This window comes from Pollachius pollachius (genome assembly GCF_949987615.1).
Source record: "Pollachius pollachius genome assembly, chromosome: 4".
Classification (NCBI taxonomy): Eukaryota; Metazoa; Chordata; class Actinopteri; order Gadiformes; family Gadidae; genus Pollachius; species Pollachius pollachius.
Genome location: NC_136937.1, coordinates 33,150,815 through 33,172,274, shown reverse-complemented (window position 1 = coordinate 33,172,274; position 21,460 = coordinate 33,150,815). Strand labels below are relative to the sequence as shown.

General features: G+C 43.1%; 1 protein-coding gene across 18 annotated transcripts in view; it reads left to right on the top strand.

Moving 5' to 3' along the window:
* The window catches only part of LOC307074315 (uncharacterized protein), a 143,305-nt gene that overhangs the window by 24,498 nt on the left and 97,347 nt on the right, over window positions 1-21,460 (top strand). For 9 of the 18 annotated variants that reach the window (XM_079734334.1, XM_079734333.1, XM_079734343.1 and 6 more), the window contains exons 1-3: window positions 3,730-3,826; window positions 3,939-4,050; window positions 4,125-4,241. In XM_079734334.1, the coding sequence (XP_079590460.1) occupies window positions 3,748-3,826; window positions 3,939-4,050; window positions 4,125-4,241 (308 nt within the window). In that variant the 5' untranslated portion in view covers window positions 3,730-3,747. The other 9 variants (XM_079734347.1, XM_079734353.1, XM_079734362.1 and 6 more) reach the window with 8 other exon arrangements.

Below are 21,460 nucleotides of genomic sequence, written 5' to 3'. Positions count from 1 at the left end.
TGTAGGATGCTACTTCTTAGACTGTGGGCATTGGGGATCGAACCCAGAAACATCCAGCCAGGAGTCAAGCGTCAGGTTGAAGTGAATAATGATAATGTCAATGTAAAGTCAAGCATCAGGTTGAGGTTATATATGTTTCCTCTGATTTAGGATTTGTTCTAAATCACAAGTGTCCTGTGGTGACTTTAAAGGTACTTAGGACAGAATGGACAGTTGTTATATTTGTAGTGCGGTATTATGATTACATTATTTATACAGGAAGACGGCCATCTTTGTTTGTGAAGGTGTTTAGACGTCATCTTGTACTGGGTCTTGTTCTCTGTGGGCCTGCATCATTCTGCGGTAGTGTAGCCCTTCTCTATATCTGAGAGCATCCCTCGTATGAGAGGGACATGACCTTCGAGGGGAATTAACTCTGCCGTGACCACCTCAACACATAGGTCACTGGTGACGACTGGTCCGTGTTCTGCAGGGCAGCCAATCGCACTGACATCCTCTCACCAGCAGGTGGTGCTGCGGTGCACCTTTTCGAGGGTTTCACAATGGACCCTGTGTCAAATCATTTAGTTTAATACTCTCAAGACGTTTAAATGATTCATGTACACTTACAGCAAAATGTCCCACTTTACTACAGCTGGAGTTGAATGAATCAGCCGCCTATAAGCGGTTAGCCTGGGAGGAATATGAACTGAGAGGGGAACTTGAGAACGCAGGCTGGGTTGCACGCCTTGCATATCTTGCCGATGTCTTCTTCAAGCTGAATGAACTCAACCTGTCACTTCAAGGCAAGGACTCACACATACTTAACATGTATGACAAAGTGAATGGATTCATACATAAAGTCACCTTGTGGGAGAAGAAATGGGACAATGGAGATGTGAGCTGTTTTCCACTCGTTTTCCACTAGCCCATCTTGCCACCACTGATGCTGAAAAAAATCCTATGGTCAAAATCATGAGAACACATCTCTCCAAACTCAAAACTGACTTCAACCAGTACTTCCATGACATCGAAGAAAAGTCAGAGCAACTGGACTGGGTGAGGAACCCCTTCAGAGGGACTGAGGGCAGCGGCAGCCTTCCTGCCAGACTGCAGCAAAACCTGGTGGATTTGTCCTTTGATCGTGTGCAAAGATGGCACATGCTGAAAAGTCACTGACTGAGTTTGTGTGTGAAGTTGAAAAGGAATATTCTGAGCTGGGGTTAACTATTGCCTTTTGGATCAACTAACATGTGTGAGGTGACCTTCTCAGCCCTGACTCACATCAAAACCAAGCAGAGAAACCGACTGAATGTGGAGAGCAGCTTGGTGGCGGCTGTTGCCACACTGCCCCCAGAACTGTCAAAGCTTTTGAAAGACAAGCAAGCGCAAGTGTCTCATTAAACTGAATAAAAGTTATTTTTTTTCACTCACAATAATTGTAGATGGTATTATTTAAATGAGCAGTTGGATTAGATATAAAGACAAAGGGTTAAATATAAGAACACATTAGGGCGAATAATCACACATGAGAGAGGGGGTACTTTTAACATGGAAACCAGCGCAAGGGGTACACTGGTCAAAAAAGGTTGGGAACCACTGCTCTAGAGTATTATGCACTCTGAGTATCTTGTACTCTGAGGACACTCTACTCAGTACACTGCTCTTCTGAAAAGAGAAATCAACCATCTATTGTATAGATTATACTGATTCATACGTTCACACTGAAGCAAATCTAGTGTTCATATGAACAAGGTGGTGATGTCTTTAAAGGATGGAGGAGGATTGTACATGGAAGAGTTCAGCAGACACAGAGCAGAGGAGGCCTTTTCTACATGATGTGCTTCTATTCATGATGTTTATCGTCTCTTTATTGATAACATGGTATCTATGTTCTGTTGGTTCTGCTGTAGAGAAGCAGCTGACTCAGTGACTGAGTGTCTACATGCTGGTTCAACCATCAAGTGTCTCTAGGTTTTTCTCTGAGCCTCTACGCATCACAGCTCTCTGTCAATTGTTCGCATTTTAATAAAGTTATTATTCTTTGAACAGCTGCCTTAGCATGTTAGTCTGGGAGGAGTATGAACTGGGAGGGGAACTGGTCCAACTGGTTGGTTCATCATTTCCTTGTTATGAGTCGGACAGTTTGGTGTGGCTCACTTCATCACAGCAGGAAGACGACTAAGGTACTGGAGTCCTCTCTGATCCGTGATAGATTATAAATATGAATAACTTTGAATCTTATTAATAGGGTGATGGTTAAAAACCTTATTAAATGTATGGATGCATTGCTATTCGTCAAAATTGCTATTGAATAATTTAGTAGATTCCTGCTCTGTAGAATGCTACTTCTTAGACCGTGGGCATTGGGGATCGAACCCAGAACCATCCAGCCTGGAGTCAAGCGTCAGGTTGAAGTGAATAATGATAACTTCAATGTAAAGTCAAGCATCAGGTTGAGGTTATATAAGTGTCCTGTGGTGACTTTAAAGGTACTTAGGACAGAATGGACGGTTGTTATATTTGTACTGCGGTATTATGATTACATTATTGTACAGGAAGATGGCCATCTTTGTTTGTGAAGGTGTTTAGACGTCATCTTGTACTGGGACTTGTTCTCCGTGGGCCTGCATCATTCTGCGGTAGTGTAGGCCATTCTGTATATCTGAGAGGGGAATTAACTCTGCCGTGACCGCCTCAACACATAGGTCACTGGTGACGACTGGTCCGTGTTCTTCAGCTCAGCCAATCCCACTGGCATCCACTCACCAGCAGGTGGTGCTGCGGTGCACCTTTTCGAGGGTTTCAAAACGGACCCTGTGTCAAATCATTTAGTTTAATACTGACGTTTAAATGATTCATGTACACTTACAGCAAAATGTCCCACTTTACTACAGCTGGAGTTGAATGAATCAGCCGCCTGTAAGCGGTTAGTCTGGGAGGAGTATGAACTGACCGGGGAACTGGTCCAACAGGAAGTAAACTAAGATACTGTAGTCCACTCTTATCCTTGATAGATCATAAATATGAATAACTTTGTATCTTATCAGTAGGTTGAACATTTTTAAGATTCCTGCTCTACAGGATGCTACGTGTTCGACTGTGGGCATTGGGGATCGGACCCAGAACCTTCCAGCCTGGAGTCAAGCGTCAGATTGACATTAATAATGACTTTTTTTTCTTGTGTATTCTTGTGTCCTTGGGTGACTTTAAAGGTACTTGGGACAGAATGAGCAGTTGTTATATTTGCATTGCGTTATATGATTATATTATTTAAACAGCAAGACGGCCATCTTGGTTAGTGAAGGTGTTTAAACATCGTCTTCCGCAGGGTCTTGTTCTCTGTGGGCCTGCATCACAGATCTGGTTGTGATGTCATACCACAAGAGGAAGTCCATATATGGTCCTGCCTTCAGAGTGGTTTAACCAACACAGGGATCAGTCGGTATGTGTCCGCACGGTGAACTTGATCTTATCAGACACATTTGGAGCCCTTTGAGACCTTCTGTGTGGAACGATGAATAGTTTTTAAAGAGTGTATTAGACACTTCTGGGCAGCATCTCCAAATCTTTCCCCTCGTTGAGAATGAAAGGGTCTATGAATCTGCATCTAGGAAAGACCACCCTGCATCTCGTCCAAAGTTAACAGAGACAACAGCCCCCTGTGACCGGAAATACGCAGCTCATATAAAAGCAGAGAATAAACACTGAGTGGCTGTAGAAACAATATGGAGTTGTGTTTGTGTCCAGGTCTCCAGTCTACTATGGATGAGGAGAAAGAGGAGGGGGGTCCTACCTCTAAAACCACTCTGTCAGGGGAACATGGTCCCCAGAGGAAAGCTAAGAGGTAAGAACAGGATCTCTCTGTCTGTGACTGTTGTCCATCTTAGAGCAAAGCAGTGATACATCATGACTGCATCATTAGTCTGAGTAACATCTGAGTGTGTGTTGAAGCCCAGAGCAGCAGCAGAGAGCAGACTCCCCTGGACCCAGCTGTGTCTCCATGAAGAGTGACAGCTCTATGGGTCTACCTGTTGAGTTTAAAGATGGGAATCAACCTATGGAGAAGAGGTGAGGATTCATCAGAGTTTATAAAAAGAATGCCTCTATCAAACGTCCATAAATTCTGGTTCTTGTTTTTCTAGAAGAGTCCAGCAGCAGAGAGCAGACTCCCCTGGACCCGGCTGTGTCTCCATGAAGAGTGACTGCTCTATGGGTCTACCTGTTGAGTTTAAAGATGGAAATCAGTCTATTGAGAAGAGGTGAGGACTTAGAGAGTGACTGGTCAGACATGGAGGGGGGCTTCTTCAGCGGTGGAGGATCGGGGGGGCAGAGGCGGGAGATCTTATGGTGGTAAAAGGCTGTGATCGGCCTCCTCACACTTTAAGCAAGAGCTGCAAAATTGTTTTGCATAAAGATGACTCAGATCAGATGGATTTCTGGATTTCATCCAGAACAGCGTGAAAAGCACAAATCACATGCAATCCGGTCCGTTCAGTGCTCTGATCTGGTTTGGGCCACTTTCATATGCGGTCCTGAATCAGATGCAAGAGGGATTTCTCTCAATGCGACCTCAGGTTGAACAGTCGTATTGTATTTCATGTGACTTTGACGTGATTCGTCTTATAGGTCACATTTAAAATGCAACGTGAACAGCCAAACCAGAGCAATAAATCTGAACTGAGCATTAAGGCTTCCCTGATATGAACACGGTTCTATCTTAAGTAATAACATCTCAGTAAAAAGTTATAAGATCTCATCAAGATAATTAAGGACTTAAAAGCTTGAAACAAGCGAAATACAAGCCGGGAAAAATGCAATTAATTGTGTGTGTGTGTGTGTGCGTGTGTGTGCGTGTGTGTGTGTGTGTGTGTGTGTGTGTGTGTGTGTGAGATAATAAGCAGAGAGCAAATGTAGATTCAGGATTCAGTTGATGAACTGTTCTCCACACTGATTTCTCACACTTCACTCAATGACTGCCTGGCTTGTAGCTGTTCCACCTTTGTTCTCAGGTAGCACACACTGTCATCTCCTTCTCCACCTATAGAGTGAGCCCTGACACAAGGAGTCACACGCTCTACTTAACGCAGTGATATAAAGTGTGTTAACAGAAGATAAAAACAATATCTATATATTTATAAATATAATATATCCTATGTATGTGTGTGTGTGTTCTCTACAGTCACCAGGAGAGGTCAAAGGCTACCAGTGCTCAGTCTGAACAGCAGCATCTAACAGAGCTGATCAAGGTGTGTAAATGTCCACCTTCAGCTCTACATGAACATCAGAAAGCATCTCTTGTGGTGCTCATAGTCTCCAGGCTTCCCTCTTTAGACCAGCGGGACGTGAATCCAGGACAGATGCTTCTGATGTCCTCAGTGAGTTCAGAGTAAAGTTCTCCTTGATGTTTGTTCTGTTCCAGAGGGCTGAGGAGAACGCACACGCTTTCCTAGACAAGGAGATGAAGAAGCTCTGGAGGGATCTCTTCTCAGATTACCCACAATGCTCAGAGAGTCAGAGGGAAGAGGAGGAGGTGGATGGTAAGAACGAGGAGCAGAGGAGGCGTGCGATAGAGGGAGTGGTGGACATCACAAAGCTCTGCCTGATGGAGATGAACCAGGAGGAACTGGCCGACACACTGTGGGGCGGTAAGAGACTCTTATTTTGAAGACAGGGGAGGCAATTGCTTTGAAGGACTGAGACTCGTCTCTTGAAAACAGAGCATAGACAGAGACTCTTATTTGTCTGTTCAGACTAAATGACATAATGTGAGATTTCTACATTTCTAAATTCAATGTGATATGTGAGATATCATTTCTCTTTGAGGTTAAATGGTTTGATCCAGATATGTGGGGTTATCTTGGGGGTATCCGGTTAAATGGTTTGATCCAGATATGTAGGGTTATCTTGGGGGTATCAGGTTAAATGGTTTGATCCAGATATGTATTACTGGTCCGGCACCTCGGTGCCCGCAGTACCGGAGTCGCGGGAGTGCCTGGGCCGCTGTCACGGTGAATGATTGTCCAATCCAACCATTTCTTCCTCAACTCTTCTTTCTTGGACAAGAGATCTCTCTGTGTGTCTCCCTCTGTCTCTCTCTCCTTCTCCCTCTCTCTGAGTCTCTCTGGATGTTTAGTTGTTTGTATTACTGTGACGGACACTGCTGTTAGCCAGTCAGAGGCGAGACATTTGCATATCATGTATATTCATGAGTAAGAGCGAGAATCCTGGCGTTCCTCCCCGTCCACCATCTCCACCACACTAGAGCAGCGTGAAACAGAGCATATTTTCACCAAAACCAACTCACAGGGGATTCATTGCCACTAGTGACCACCGCAAAATTAATAAAAAACGATGCAATGACACCTTTAAACATTGTACAGCATACCAACAGCAGAATAACTCAGTGGAATGAATGAAACACTATCTTGTTATATCACTATAGTAAGTCACTTTCCACTGATTCACTATCATTATTGCTCCCATTAGACCAATCATATTGCTGTGGAAAAGATTTTGAATCTGTAACATACAGTCCTTGTCAAGACCAGCTTCTCCGACCACAAGTGATGAAGTCACTAAATATCATTAAGTTTATAATTAAAAGGAAATATTGACCTGTTTCCTCTGTTTCCACTGATCACCATCCATTAACTGATGTCTTCTGTTTTTTTCTCATTTAGGATCTGCTGCTCTCGAGTGCCAACATAAAATAAAGTCTAATTTGCAGAAGAAGTTCAGGTGTGTGTTTGAGGGAATCGCTAAAGCAGGACAGCCAATAGGTCTGAATGACTTCTACACAGAGATCTTCATCAAAAAGAGAGGCAGTGGAGAGGTCAACAAGGAACATGAGGTCAGACTGATTGAAACAGCTTCCAGGAATCCAGCCAAGGAAGAAACACCAATCAAATGTGAGGACCTCTTTAACCCGTTACCTGGACAAGATAAACCAATCAGGACAATAATGACAACTGGAGTGGCAGGCATTGGTAAAACCATCTTAACACACAAGTTCACTCTGGACTGGGCTGAAGGCAAAGCTAACCACGACATACACTTCACGTTTTTCTTCACTTTCAGAGAGCTGAATTTACTGCAAGGGAAAGAGTTTAGCTTGGTGGAACTTCTTCAACACTTCTTTATTGAGACCAAAGAAGCAAGAATCTACAGATATGACCTGTTCAAAGTTGTCTTCATCTTGGATGGTCTGGATGAGTGTCGACTTCCTCTGGACTTCCAGAGAAACCCGATCTGGACTGATGTCACAAAGTCCACCTCGGTGGACGTGCTGCTGACAAACCTCATCAGGGGCGACCTGCTTCCCTCCGCTCGCATCTGGATAACCACACGCCCTGCGGCAGCCAATCAGATCCCTGCTGAGTGTGTTGACATGGTAACAGAGATCAGAGGGTTCACCGACCCACAGAAGGAGGAGTACTTAAGGAAGAGATTCAGAGACGAGAAGCTGGCCAACACAATCATCTCCCACGTGAAGAAATCACGAAGCCTCCACATCATGTGTCACATCCCAGTCTTCTGTTGGATCTCTGCTACAGTTCTGGAGGACTTCTTCAAAAAATCCCAGATAGGAGAAGAGACGCTCAAGACCCTGACTCAGATGTACAGCCACTTTCTGAGGGTTCAGTCCATACAGGGGGACAGGAAGTATCATGGGAGAGCTGAAACAGATCGACACTGGAGTCCAGAGAGCAGGGAGATCATTGTTTCTCTGGGAAAACTGGCTTTTAACCAGCTGGAGAAAGGCAACCTGATCTTCTACGAGGCAGACCTGTTAGAGTGTGACATCGATATCAGAGCAGCCTCACTGTACTCAGGAGTGTTCACCCAGATCTTTAAAGAGGAGTGTGTTCTGTACCAGGACAAGGTGTTCTGCTTTGTCCATCTGAGCATCCAGGAGTTTCTGGCTGCCCTTCATGTCTTTCAATCCTTCATCCTAAGTGGGGTCAATCTGCTGTCAGAAGAACGACCGACCTCAAGAAAAGTTCAACTTCACCTCTACACGAGTGCTGTGGACAAGGCCTTACAGAGTGAGAACGGACACCTGGACTTGTTCCTCCGCTTCCTCCTGGGCCTCTCTCTGGAGACCAATCAGATTATCCTACGAGGTCTGCAGAAAGAGACAAGAAGTAACTCACAGACCAATAAGGAAACAGTGTCTTACATCAAGAAAAAGATTAGTGGAGATCTCTCTCCAGAGAGAAGCATCAATCTGTTCCACTGTCTGAATGAGCTGAACGACCGTTCTCTAGTGGAGGAGATCCAACAGTTCCTGACATCAGGAAGTCTCTCCAAAAAACGGGTCTCTCCCGCTCAGTGGTCAGCTCTGGTCTTCATCTTACTGTCATCAGAAGAAGAGCTGGACGTGTTTGACCTGAAGAAATACTCTGCTTCAGAGGACGGTCTTCGGAGGCTGCTGCCTGTGTTCAAAGATTCCAAATCATATCTGTAAGTTCACCAATAGCATGTATAATAATACACACAAGATAATATGAATGAGACTAGAAAATAAAAGTTATAATAATATAGGAAACATATCTGTAAGTTAACTAATAACATGTATTACAATACACACAACACTATATACATATTACTAGAATATAAGTCATAATAATATACAAAACAACTCTTTAGGTTCAATTATAACCTGCATTACAATACACACAACACAATATACTGTACCTAATCCTAGAGTATATAAGTTATTATAACTAACAAAACCTATCTGTAGGTTCACTTATAACATATATAACAATACACATAAGATAATATGCATAAAACTAGAAAATAAAAGTTATTATAACATAGAAAACATCTCTGTACGTTCAGTGATAACGTATTACATTACACCACACAAAATAATGAATACTACAATATAAAAGCAGTAATGATTGAATAAAAAATGTTCATTCAACTATTTAGCATACACCCATATCATAATAAACATTTAAATATCTAATGTTTTAAACATTAGTTTAACTAAAAACACTTTTCTAATAAAGATGAAGGTAGTAACTCAATTATGTTAAAAGTAAAAGTTACACCGATTATTAAATTAACATTTATGGATTTAAGGTGGGTAAATTAATTAAACACCTCTTATTACATTTTTCAACACGTCCTTCGATATGTTAAAAGTAAATGATGTAGGTCATTTTAATCACAGTCCCTAACATGTTGTGTTTATTGTGTGTAAAGGCTGAATGGCTGTGGTCTGTCAGAGAGATGCTGTGAAGCTCTGGCCTCAGTTCTCAGCTCCAACTCTAGTCTGAGAGAGCTGGACCTGAGTACCAATGATCTGAAGGATTCAGGAGTGAAGCTGCTCTTAACTGGACTGGATATTCCACACTGCACACTGGAAACTCTCAGGTCAGTTTTACTCAATGGTCAAACCGTTACACCTCAAGTTCCACATCAGAGGACATTGAACAGATTCACCTCCAGAAAGATGAACAGATTCACTCACTTTAAATGAACTGTTAATGTTGTGATTGCACAGGGGGTCTTTTTCTGTTTTTACCGCCAGCGCCTCGACATCTTTTTCCTCACCAACCAACTCTTCATCCTCCTCCTCCTCCTCAATCAAATAGCTACTAATAATAACCAGCTGCTGATTGGATAATATACTCCAATTAGGATTTATCTTCTTCTCTGGGTCATCCAGAATGCTGCAGTGACATTTCAATGTAACTTTGCACAAAGTTTTCAACACTATTTTAGTTTTCTGATCAAAGCAGTGTGTCTTCATGGGAACTTAAGTGGGTCGTGTTTACCAATAGAGAGATCACACCGGTGCCGCAATACAGCCGCGCTTTAACTCCCAGCCCTAAACTAAACCTTGGAGTTCATAAAACTTAATAAAACTATTTTCAAGGGAAACATTTTTTTTGTTTATGAACTATGTTAAATCTAACACTTAATATTTCAAGATCCAGTTTATTAACATTTATTATGTTTTTTGTTTGTGTTTGTTCAAATTGCGTTGGTTTTAATTATCCTAAAACATTAATCACAGTTCCTAACATGTCGTGTTTATTGTGTGTAAAGGCTGAATGGCTGTCATCTGTCAGAGAGATGCTGTGAAGCTCTGGCCTCAGTTCTCAGCTCCAACTCCTCCAGTCTGAGAGAGCTGGACCTGAGTACCAATGATCTGCAGGATTCAGGAGTGAAGCTGCTCTCTGCTGGACTGGGGAGTCCACACTGTACACTGGAAACTCTCAGGTCAGTTTGACTCAATGGTCAAACAGTTACACCACAAGATCCACATCAGAGGATATTGAACAGATTTACCTCCAGAAAGTTAACAGGTCTAAATAAATAATTAAAATATGTAATCTCAGGGCTCAAGACACATTTTCTACTGGTGCCACTAACTTTTTCATTTGGTGGCATCCTAACAAATGTCGTCGCATCTCTTTAAAAGACGTGAAAATGTCCTCATTCCCGTACCATCCATCCGTCTCCATTCATGTGAACAGATCACTCACTTTAAATAAGTTATTCCTGTTTTGATTGCATAGGGGTCTTTTTATGTTTTTACCGCCAGCGCCTCAACATCTCTTTCCTCACCAACCAACTCTTCATCCTCCTCCTCCTCCTCAATCAAATACCTGCTAATAATAACCGGCTGCTGATTGGATAATATACTCCAATTAGGATATATCTTCTTCTCTGGGTCATCCAGAATAGTGCTTTTCTTCACATGCTCTTGAATAGCGCTAGTGCTGCGGTGTCATTTCAACAAAGCTTTGTACAAAGTACAAACCTCTATTTTAGTCTTCTGATCAGAGCAGAGTGTCTTCATGGGAAATTAAGTGGGTCGTGTTTCCCAATAGAGCGATCACACCGGCGCCGCAATATAGCCGTGCTTTAACACAGCACTGAACTAAACCTTGGAGTTCATAAAACTTCATAAAACTATTTTTAAGGGAAACATTTTTCTCCCTTAAAAGTTCATAAAACAAATTTTAGGGGAATAATGATATATAATATATATATATATATATATATATATATATATATAATGATACTATTTGTTCATGAACTATGTTAAATCTAACTCTTAATATTTCAAGATCCAGTTTATTAACATTTATTATTTAATTTGTTCATGTTTGTTAAAATACATTGGTTTTAATTATCCTAAAACATTAATCACAGTTCCTAACAAGTTGTATTTATTGTGTGTAAAGGCTGAATGGCTGTCATCTGTCAGAGGCATGCTGTGAAGCTCTGGCCTCAGTTCTCAGCTCCAACTCCTGTAGTCTGAGAGAGCTGGACCTGAGTACCAATGATCTGCAGGATTCAGGAGTGAAGCTGCTCTCTGCTGGACTGGGGAGTCCACACTGTACACTGGAAACTCTCAGGTCAGTTTGACTCAATGGTCAAACAGTTACACCACAAGTTCCACATCAGAGGACATTGAACAGATTTATCTCTAGAAACGTAATAATTCTTGTGTGTGTGTGTGTGTGTGTTTGTGTGTGTGTGTGTGTGCGTGTGTGTGTGCGTGTGCGTGTGCGTGTGTGTGTGTGTGCGTGCTTGCGTGTGTGTGTGTGTGTGTGCAGGTTGTCTGGCTGCCTGGTCACACAGGAAGGCTGTGCTTCTCTGGCCTCAGCTCTGAGCTCCAACCCCTCCCATCTGAGAGAGCTGGACCTGAGCTACAATCACCCAGGAAACTCTGGAGCTGCGCTGCTCTCTGCTGGACTGGAGGATCCACACTGGAGACTGGACACTCTCAGGTATGGAGAGGACAGCTCACCACTCAGGGACAAAGTCTCCTACAAGGATTCATTCGCTGCTAGATGGTGGTTTGAACAGGCAGCTGTAGCTCATGTTGTGTAGAACGTGATGAGACAGCAGATGCTGAAGGTGAATGTTTCAACATGCTGCTCTCACTTTGTTTCCCCCCCAGTGTGGAGCACGGTGGAGTGTGGAGGCTGAAACCAGCTCTAAAGAAGTGTAAGTGTCTGTTTGAGTCATCACAGCACACACTCACTATTGAGATGAAAAGTCCATCCACACAGGAGGAGGTCACGTTCGGTCATTCACATGTGTTCTTGTGTATACGCTTGTGTAGCTATGTTTCCCTGTGTTTATGTATGTCTAGTGTCTATGTGTCTGTGTTTGTGTAGGTGTTTGTATGTACGTGTACATGTCTATGTATAGTATGTATGATCCAGGTCTATGGTACCAACAGTTAGTTTCCAGCCTGGATGTGAGCACAGTTGGTTCAGTCTGTTGTTTACACAGGTGGATTACAATGCATGTGTATTTGAACCTTTCAAAGTCTAATATCTTGAAAAGTATGTAAACTATAGCTTAGATATTCCAGAGAAGCAATCAGCTTATAATACAGTAGCTCATCTTGTCTTGTTCTCCCGTCAGATGCCTGTGAACTCACACTGGACCCAAACACAGCCCACAAACAACTCTCTCCGTCAGAGGACAACAGAAAGGTGATGGGGGTTAGAGAGGACCAGTCGTATCCGGATCACCCAGAGAGATTTGACTCCGAGCCCCAGGTGTTGGGTAGAGAGACTCTGACTGGCCGCTGTTACTGGGAGGTGGAGGGGAAAGGACGTGTTCATATAGGAGTGACATACAGAGGAATAACAAGGAAAGGACAGGGTAATGACAGCAGGCTTGGATGGAACAACAAGTCCTGGATTCTTGAATGTCGTGATGGTGATCGTTACTCTGCCCGGTACAACGGTAGAGAGACATACATCTGTCCGTCCCCTGCTGGCTCCACCAGAGTAGGAGTGTATCTGGACCGGCCTGCTGGCTCTCTCTCCTTCTACAGAGTGTCCCCAGGTGGAGGAGGGTCCTCAGACACACTGACACACCTCCACACCTTCTGGTCCTCCTTCACCCAGGAGGACCTCCTCCCGGGGGTGGGGTTAAAGCGGTTAGGGAGGGATAAAGGGGTGAGGAGGGTTAAGGGGGTTCAGGGGGTGAGGAGGGTTAGGGCGGGTGACTCAGTGTCTCTGTGTCGGTTGTAGAAAATAAAACACACAGACGGGCGGACGGACGCGCACCCGCACACACACACACACACACACACACACACTGCTTTTGCGTTAGTGGTAGGGGTGTGCCAAATAATCGTCATGACGATGCATCACGATTCTAATTTTCACGATCTACTGCATCGATTGTTGACGCCAAGAATCGATTATTAATTTAAAAAAATGAATAATTAAAAAAAATGAATAATTAAAATTGCATGAATGGTTGGCGAACATCAAGCATTTCCGGCCGCGCGATACTGCGACAAGTCATTCTTAAACAAAACATGGAGGAGACAGAACAAATTCGCCCGGCTCCGTCACATTTCAAGTCTGATGTTTGGAAACATTTTGGCTTTAAAAACAACGACGGTAAAAACGAAATTGATATGACGAACGCAATATGCAAACACTGTTACATCGCAATGAAATACTGTGGAAACACAAACTTAAAGGAACACTTGCAATACTGTGGAAACACAACAAACTTAAAGGCACACTTGCAGAGGCGCCATCCAGAAAAACAAGAGCCGCCAGCGCCACAACCACTGAACAACGCTAAACAAACAACATTCGATTACAAGCTAGCCCCAACATCTACACGCGCAAAGAAGATTACAGAGTCAATCACCGAGTTCATTTGCCAGGATCTGCGACCATATAGTGTGGTGGAGAACCGTGGGTCTAAAAAAATGATCAGCACACTGGAGCCTCGCTATGTAATCCCGAGCCGGAAACAGTTCACTGAAGTAATGGTCCCACAGATGTATGGTGAGGTGAAACTACAGGTAAAAGAATCCCTGGACTCCGCCGAATGCATTGCACTAACGTGCGATGGGTGGACTTCGCGAGCCACGGAGTCATACATCACAATTACATCTCATCATATAAACGAGGGCTGGGAGTTAGTTTCCCATGTATTGCAAACCAGGGCTTTGTTCGAGTCTCACACCGGCACCAACATTACACAAGTGCTTAGGGCAGCACTCGAAGAATGGGATCTGACTGACAAAGACCCTGCAATAGTGACTGACAACGCATCGAACATGACAATCGCCGCTCAGCTGGCAAATATGCCACGTTTCAGGTGTTTTGCTCACACATTAAATTTAGCATCCCAACGTGCCCTGAAACTCCCCGCTGTCAGCAGATTGCTAGGGAGAGTAAGACGGGTGACAACTTTTTTCAGACGCAGCACTGTTGCGTCCCATGTACTGCGTGAGAAGCAAGCTTTGTTGAACCTCCCTCACCACAAATTGATAACCGACGTCGCCACTCGATGGAACAGCGCGCACGACATGCTGGAGCGCTTTTTAGAGCAACAGCCTGCCATCCACGCTGCGCTCTTGTCTACCGAGGTACGGAAGTCTGAGAAGGAAATCTGCACACTCACCGATTCCGACATAACAACTGCAGAGGAGGTTGTCGCTACCATGAAACCCATGAAAGTGGCTACACTCGCCGTATCAGAGGAGGGCAGTCCAACGCAATCGATTGTAGCACCACTCCATGCCCAACTCGTCCATGAGCTCCAAGACAAACCGAGTGATTCCACCTTCACACGGGAGCTAAAAACCACAATGTGCCAGGATCTTAACAAGAGATACTTAAACGAAAAGGAAGCTCTGTATAAAGCCTCGGCTCTTGATCCCCGTTTTAAGGCCTTGCCTTTCCTTTCCGAGGATGAGAGGGAAGATGTCTACAATGGAGTAACTGCAGAAGCCACCAGGACCAAGTGGGCATTACAGGTAACATTAACAGCAATACAGTTGAAATGTATTATAGAAATATAAAATATGAACGGATATATTCACAGTTTATAAAGCATAAATAAGTAATAAATACATATCTTTAACTAAATTCATAAATAAATAAATCCATCATAGGTAAATGCAGTTGTCATTTGAAATGTATTGTGCAAGATAAAATAATTCATCATTCTGAAGATTGTGTTGATTTACTATTTTCTAGCAAAGCACAAGTAGACTTCAGGCAGACCCAATGGAGGACAGCAGCCCAAACCCTGACCAAGAAGACATGCCTGCTGCATCTTCATCAAAAACATCTAAACGTTGTTCTCTAGCTGACCTACTTGGACAAACTTATGCAGCAGGTAAGATAAAAAATATGCTACCACAACATACTGAAAGAAATATTCTTAGTGAGTGTTTCCTAATTTGGGGATGCCCCACAAACACATGCATATGGCATTTAATTATAATGTAATGTAACGAATAACATGGTGATGATTTAATGTACTGAGTAATATACTGTATATATCCATTTTATTTATGTATTTTTATTATGGCCTTGTCCTCCTATACTGCAGGTCCTGCAAAGAAACTGAAAACTGCTGAAGACCAGGCGAAAGACGAGATGGCAAGATACAAGGAGGAAGCATCCCTGGCGCTTAGTGATGATCCTCTTGGCTGGTGGAAAGAACATGAGGGCCAGTATCCTTTTCTGTCTCGAGTAGCTAAAAAACACCTGAGCATTCCAGGTACTAGTGTCCCCTCAGAGAGAGTTTTCTCTACTGCAGGGGACATTATCTCTGCCAAAAGGAGTGTCATTTCCCCTGAGCACCTGGACCAGCTTCTGTTCCTAAACAAAAACATAAAGCACTAAGAATGGCATTATAGCTGTTATTGCTAGTTCAACACTTGTTCATTTGTTTTTTGAGTGGATACTGGACACTGGACACATGCAGTTGATGCATTTTGCTGCGAGGGATGTTTGCAATATATATATATATATTTTTTTTATATAGTTTTATAAAGCCTATTCACTTTTTGTGGCATCAGTTTGTCCTCTTATGTTTATGAAAGGATGTTGTTGTTATAATGGCAGCTACTTCCAAAAGGGGAAATGTTTGAATGTTTTCATTTCATTGGTTTAAAGGACCACTGAGGCCATGTAAACGGCACTGATTATCCTTATTTTGTTATTTTATGTTTTATAAATCCTTAGCACTTCTTGTCAGTGTATCCAGTAATAGTCGTTTCAATAAATACAGCTATGTATGAATTGAGTTGCTTTGAGTTATCAATTGAACACACTATCCAGATCATACACAGCCAGTCAGCCACTGGTAATGGCTTAATTTTTTTTTAACAGTGTTCAGTGAAAATTCGCAATGCATCGCAATGCATCGCAATAATTCAAGTATCGCGATGCATCGTGATAGAATCGCATCGTGGCATGTGAATCGTGATACGAATCGAATCGTGACTTCTTTAACAATACCCACCCCTAGTTAGTGGATGAGTGGCTTTTGATGAAAGGGCTTTGGAGGCCTGAGAGGACTCTGTGGCAGTTATAGTCTCTCTTTTTCTCACTCTCTATCCCTCTCTCCGTCTCTCTCTTTTTCTCTCTCTCCATCCCTCTCGCTCTCTTTCTCTCTCATTCTTTCTCTTTCCCGCTGTCTGTCTCTCTTTCTTTCTCTCTACCTATCTCTTGTTTTCTCTCTCCAGCTCCCTCTTCTCTCTCTCTCTCTCTCTCTCTCTCTCTCTCTCTCTCTCTCTCTCTCTCTCTTTCCCTCTCTCTCTTTCCCTCTCTTTTATTTCTCTCTCTTACTGTGTGTCTCTGTGTCTCCCTCTCTCTCTTTTTCTTTCCCTCTCTCTCTCTCTTCTGGAAAGGATAGCATGATAAACCATGAAAAAACTTTTAAGATATTCCATAGTGAGATAAGCACATTTATTATTTGAAATGAATATAAAATACCTATTAATGGTAAATGTTTGTATATTTTCAGACATATCAGTTTTGGTTTTAAAGGTCCCACGGCATGCTACTTCATGGATGCTTTAATATAGGTATTAGTGGGCCCCTAACACAGTATTTGAAGACATTCCCAAAATTCAGCCGTGGTGCAGAATTACAGCCACTACAAGCCAGTCGCACATTGAGCTTTCCCCAAACGCGCTGTTTCGTTGTCTGTAGATTTAATGCAAATGAGGAGGAGAGAGGCGGGTCAAGGAGGAGGGTGGGGGTGTGGCCCTGAGCAGCTTTTGGCCACGGTACCATGCGCTCTGTTTACAGTGGATGTATCGCAATTGCGAGGCGCACACAGCCTTTGGCCGTGTTCTGTAAATATTCTAGAACACTGGGTGCTCTGGCGGGAGTCCTGGAGCTCTAAATAATATCATATTATACATAGATATCTATATCATATAATATATATTATCACGGCCAAAAGCTGTGTGCGCCTCCAGAAGATATTATGAATCTGAATCAGCTGCGTCGGGTTCACCGATGTCTGATGGTTCTTCCACTTCCACATCAATCTGAAGTAGGCTGAAACCTCATAAAGGGACATTTTCATGCCATGGGATCTTTAAGGGCTTTGATATCATCATTTTTGTCATAATCCTAAAAAGGAACCTGATTTAAAGCAGATTTTATATTTCATTCATAATAACCAAGAGGTCTATGAGGTAATGTTGCATGTTGTAAATTACTTTAAACAGAATCTTGATTTTTTTTGTGTTCTGTTCGGAACAAAACTGCAGCAGAACATGTTAAGTTATTAAAGATATGTGCACACCTGTTTATGATTTATAACAGTGTTTCCCCTAGATTTCCTTGTAGCAGTGGTGCTGGGAGTTGGTAACCTAGCAACACTAGGGGGGTCCGTGGGTATGCCCCCCCGTAAGAAAATTTTGAAAAATAACCCTTTAAATGATGACTTCTGTTGAGATTTCTTTGGAAAAAATGTACAGTATGAGCTTCCAAATATGACATAATAACCAACAGAGTCAAGGTATCTGCTGAGACCAAATCATTGTGCAAATGTGCCTTGAACTTCAGGGCTCCAGACTAACTTTCTTCACTAGGAGCACTGTGGCCCCTAACTGAAAATTTTAGGGGCACAACCATACATTTTAGGGGCACACACCTTAAATCAACATGCCAATGTGATTTTCTATTTTTTTCCCCTGTGTTACTAGTAAATATTTAGATGATGGATTTCAAATTCAGTGTCATATTTTATTGTGATTCCCATCCAAACCAAGTGTTTCCACGTCCGCGCCTCCTCTTTGCCCGCTTGCTTCTCCATTGAGAATGCAGCAGGTGTGACTAACGCCTCCCGTGTGATAAGCTGTTCATGGCACATGAAGTCCTTACAGGGTTCGGGTACCCGCGGGGACGCGGGTTTTGCGATTGACTACTCCGGTGCTGGATATGTTATTCAGGAGCGGAGGAGTCAACTGAAACCGTCAACAGTGGATGATGTGCTTTTTTTGCACAGCAATCTAAAGCACCAGGCCAAACACCACATTGTGTAATTCCTCGGTGTTCCATCTAATGTGTCTAATTTTCCTTCGGGTGCGGGTCGGGCATCAGTATCAATTTATAGCGGGTCTGGTCGGGTGCAGAATGTAATTTGCTGTCGGAACACGGGTCGGATGCCGTTTTAAGTATTACAGGTACGGGTTTGCAAAATAAGACCCGTGCAGGACTCTGGCACACCAGCCGCAGGTCGGAAGAACGAGTACATTTTTTGCAAATTGTTCAAACACACGTAGCAGGTTGTGAAATCCTTCTCCTTCTCACATAGACGTTTTCGCGAGCTGGATATTTAATCTCTAGAACTCTCCCCCTCCACACATTAGCCACTAACAGTGGCCATCCCCTATCCTCCTCACACTCATCGGCCTGCTAGATTCCGGAATCGTTGACGCGCCCCTTCCCCGTTTAATGTGTACAAATATAAAATTCAGTCGCACAATCACACATTTTGGTCGCAGTTTTTGGTGGCAGAAATTATTATTATTTTATTTACATTTTTGCAATTATTTAGGCCATTCTTTTTTGCAGTGGCGCTTACAATTCAGCAGTGGCGGTGCGCCGCTGCTGGATTCATATAGGGCAAACACTGTTTGTAATGTCTGCTGCTTCTATTGTTTTAGTCCTTGTATTTTTCGAATGTATTTGTTAATGAAGCATTATGGTAATAAACAACTCAGTGTGTTCTCGTGTGTTCAGCCAATAATAATTCTCATTTTATCAGTAAATTAGGCCTCAAGAATAATAATATATCAATCAGATATTATATATAAAACCACAAAGTTATTTCCAATATAATTATAGTAATAATATTTTCACGGGTGTGGGCGTCGTGTTCCGGAGCCGCGGGGATTCTGGGAATTGGGGTTGTCAGTTGACAAAAGGGGTTTGTTAATTTATTCTGTTAGGTTAAGTGGGGTTAACGGGTTTGGGGTCTTTATTAATTGTGTGTTGTTCCATTGTTGTGTGATGTGTAGTGTGATCGGGACCATTAGTGTTGTGAGTGTTGTGTGTGTTGGTCAGCTGTCCCGTGTTTCTGATATGTTCGTTGTTGTTAATAAAGGCAGTCCGTAGTCGTGCGGTGTATGGGGCACGGAAGTGCATAATTGGTTCAACCTGGGCTCCCGTCTCGTCCTTCCCGTGCTGCTCGCCACAATATGTTCATTTGATATAACGCCTTTTTCACACTCAAGGTCGCTTTATAGAATAAATGTATAAAATAAATCATATATACAGAGGGCCTGCGCAGTGGTGGAAGAGGAGACAGAGAGAGAGCAGCCTCATGCCTGATTTCCACCGGGGACGTAAGCTCCACGGAACGGCTGCGCCTCGGTCACCGCTGCTGATCGCTGCCACTCTAATCAATGAAACCATTTCCACCGGGCGCGCTGCGGAACGTCTCAGCAGCGTCCCAGGAGCGGCACGCCGCGCCGCAGCGCTATCATTCCGCAGCACTTCTATTTTTGACGCGAGCCGTTGCTGAACCGCGTCAATTTCAACAGAGCAGATCGAGCCGGGCAGGAAGTGAAAAAGTAAAAGCCATAGAGCATCCGGTCAATTTTAAAAATAAAACACAATACTCAATACTACAACTTCACATCAACATTACGTCATGACCGGTGGCACCAGGGTCAGCAGTCAATCAATCAAAGGGTCTCAGAGGGTCGGCAACATGGACGACGAGAGAATGATTGTCGAAGTGGAGCAACATAAAATAATTTATGAAATAAATCATCCTTTTTATAAGGACAATGTCAGAAAGGACAAAGCCTGGCATTTAATTGCAGTAGTTTTGGGAGTGGAAGGTGAGTACATTTAGGATTATTGCGTAATCTTGTGATCTCGCGTGAATACGGCTGGCTCGCAAGGCCAGCCGTATTGACGCAGGGCAGAGTTCGCAGCCGTTCCGCGGCGCAGCCGTTCCGCGACGCGTACGTCCCCGGTGGAAATCAGGCGTCACCAGCCCCAGAGTCAGTCTGATTGGACTCTGGGGCTGGCAGAGGCTGCACACCTGTTGCTCGTTGACCAATAAGTGGTCAACAGGTTGAACCAGCCGTCATTCTCATCCAGACAGACAGACAGACAGACAGACAGACAGACAGACAGACAGACTGACTGACTGACTGACTGACTGACTGACTGACTGACTGACTGACTGACTGACTGACTGACTGACTGACTGACTGACTAGGGAGAAGACAGAGAGAGACACTGCGAGAGACAGACAATGAGTCCAAGAGAGAGAGAGAACTTTAAAAGTGTCCAAATCTCCAATATTCTTATCAAATATTTACTCCAGCCACAGCCTGGCCCTGATGTTGCAGAGCCAGACTGTGCGTGAATCCTGTCCTTCTTTGTTTTCCACACTGTTTTTTCTACTAATGTAGATGGCCATTTTTGCTTCCCCGAGGAGATAATTTAACAATTGCCACTTGTCTTTTTCTTCTTTTTTGTACCCAGCCCCCATGATAAAAAGATTCTCAGAGAAATTGACACCAAACCAATTAAAAACCAATGCTAAAAGAGTGTAAAACTGTGCGAGTCTCTTGCACTAAAAACGGGAAAACAGTCTCACAGAGATTACAAAAGGACACGTGCTCAAAACAGCTGGATTAAGAACAGAAATCAAAGAATTGGAGGCGATGGCGCCATGTAAAATTCTCCACTGGAGGTCGGCAGTCCTCTTCTTGAGGGGAGGTTAAGGTAAAAAATTGTAAAAGTTGTTGTTTTTTACGCCATTCGTGCATAAACCAAACAGTCTAAATACATAGGAATTCTTGCGCAGGGCTTCCCAAGTCAAGGTCATAGTATTAATACAAAGAGAGAGAGATCAAGAGAGGGAAAGAGCAGCACAATAAATAGTAATAATAAAAAATGTAAAAAAATTGAGAGAAGGACAAATTGCACATTATGCATTGCATTGAAGAGAGCACCACAATAATAGTGATTAAAAATATACATATTAAATTAAGAAACTGAGATAAGAACAAATTGCACATTATACACTGCAGTGTACTTAGCTATTTAGCAGTGTAACCATACTTTATAACCACATGTAGCTGCGTTATTGCACGTAGGAAGTGGGGGTAGGGTGGTGAGGGATATTGCACATTGTATTTTTTTGCCAACAGTCTCACTGTGGCAGGGAAGAAGCTGTTGAGGAATCT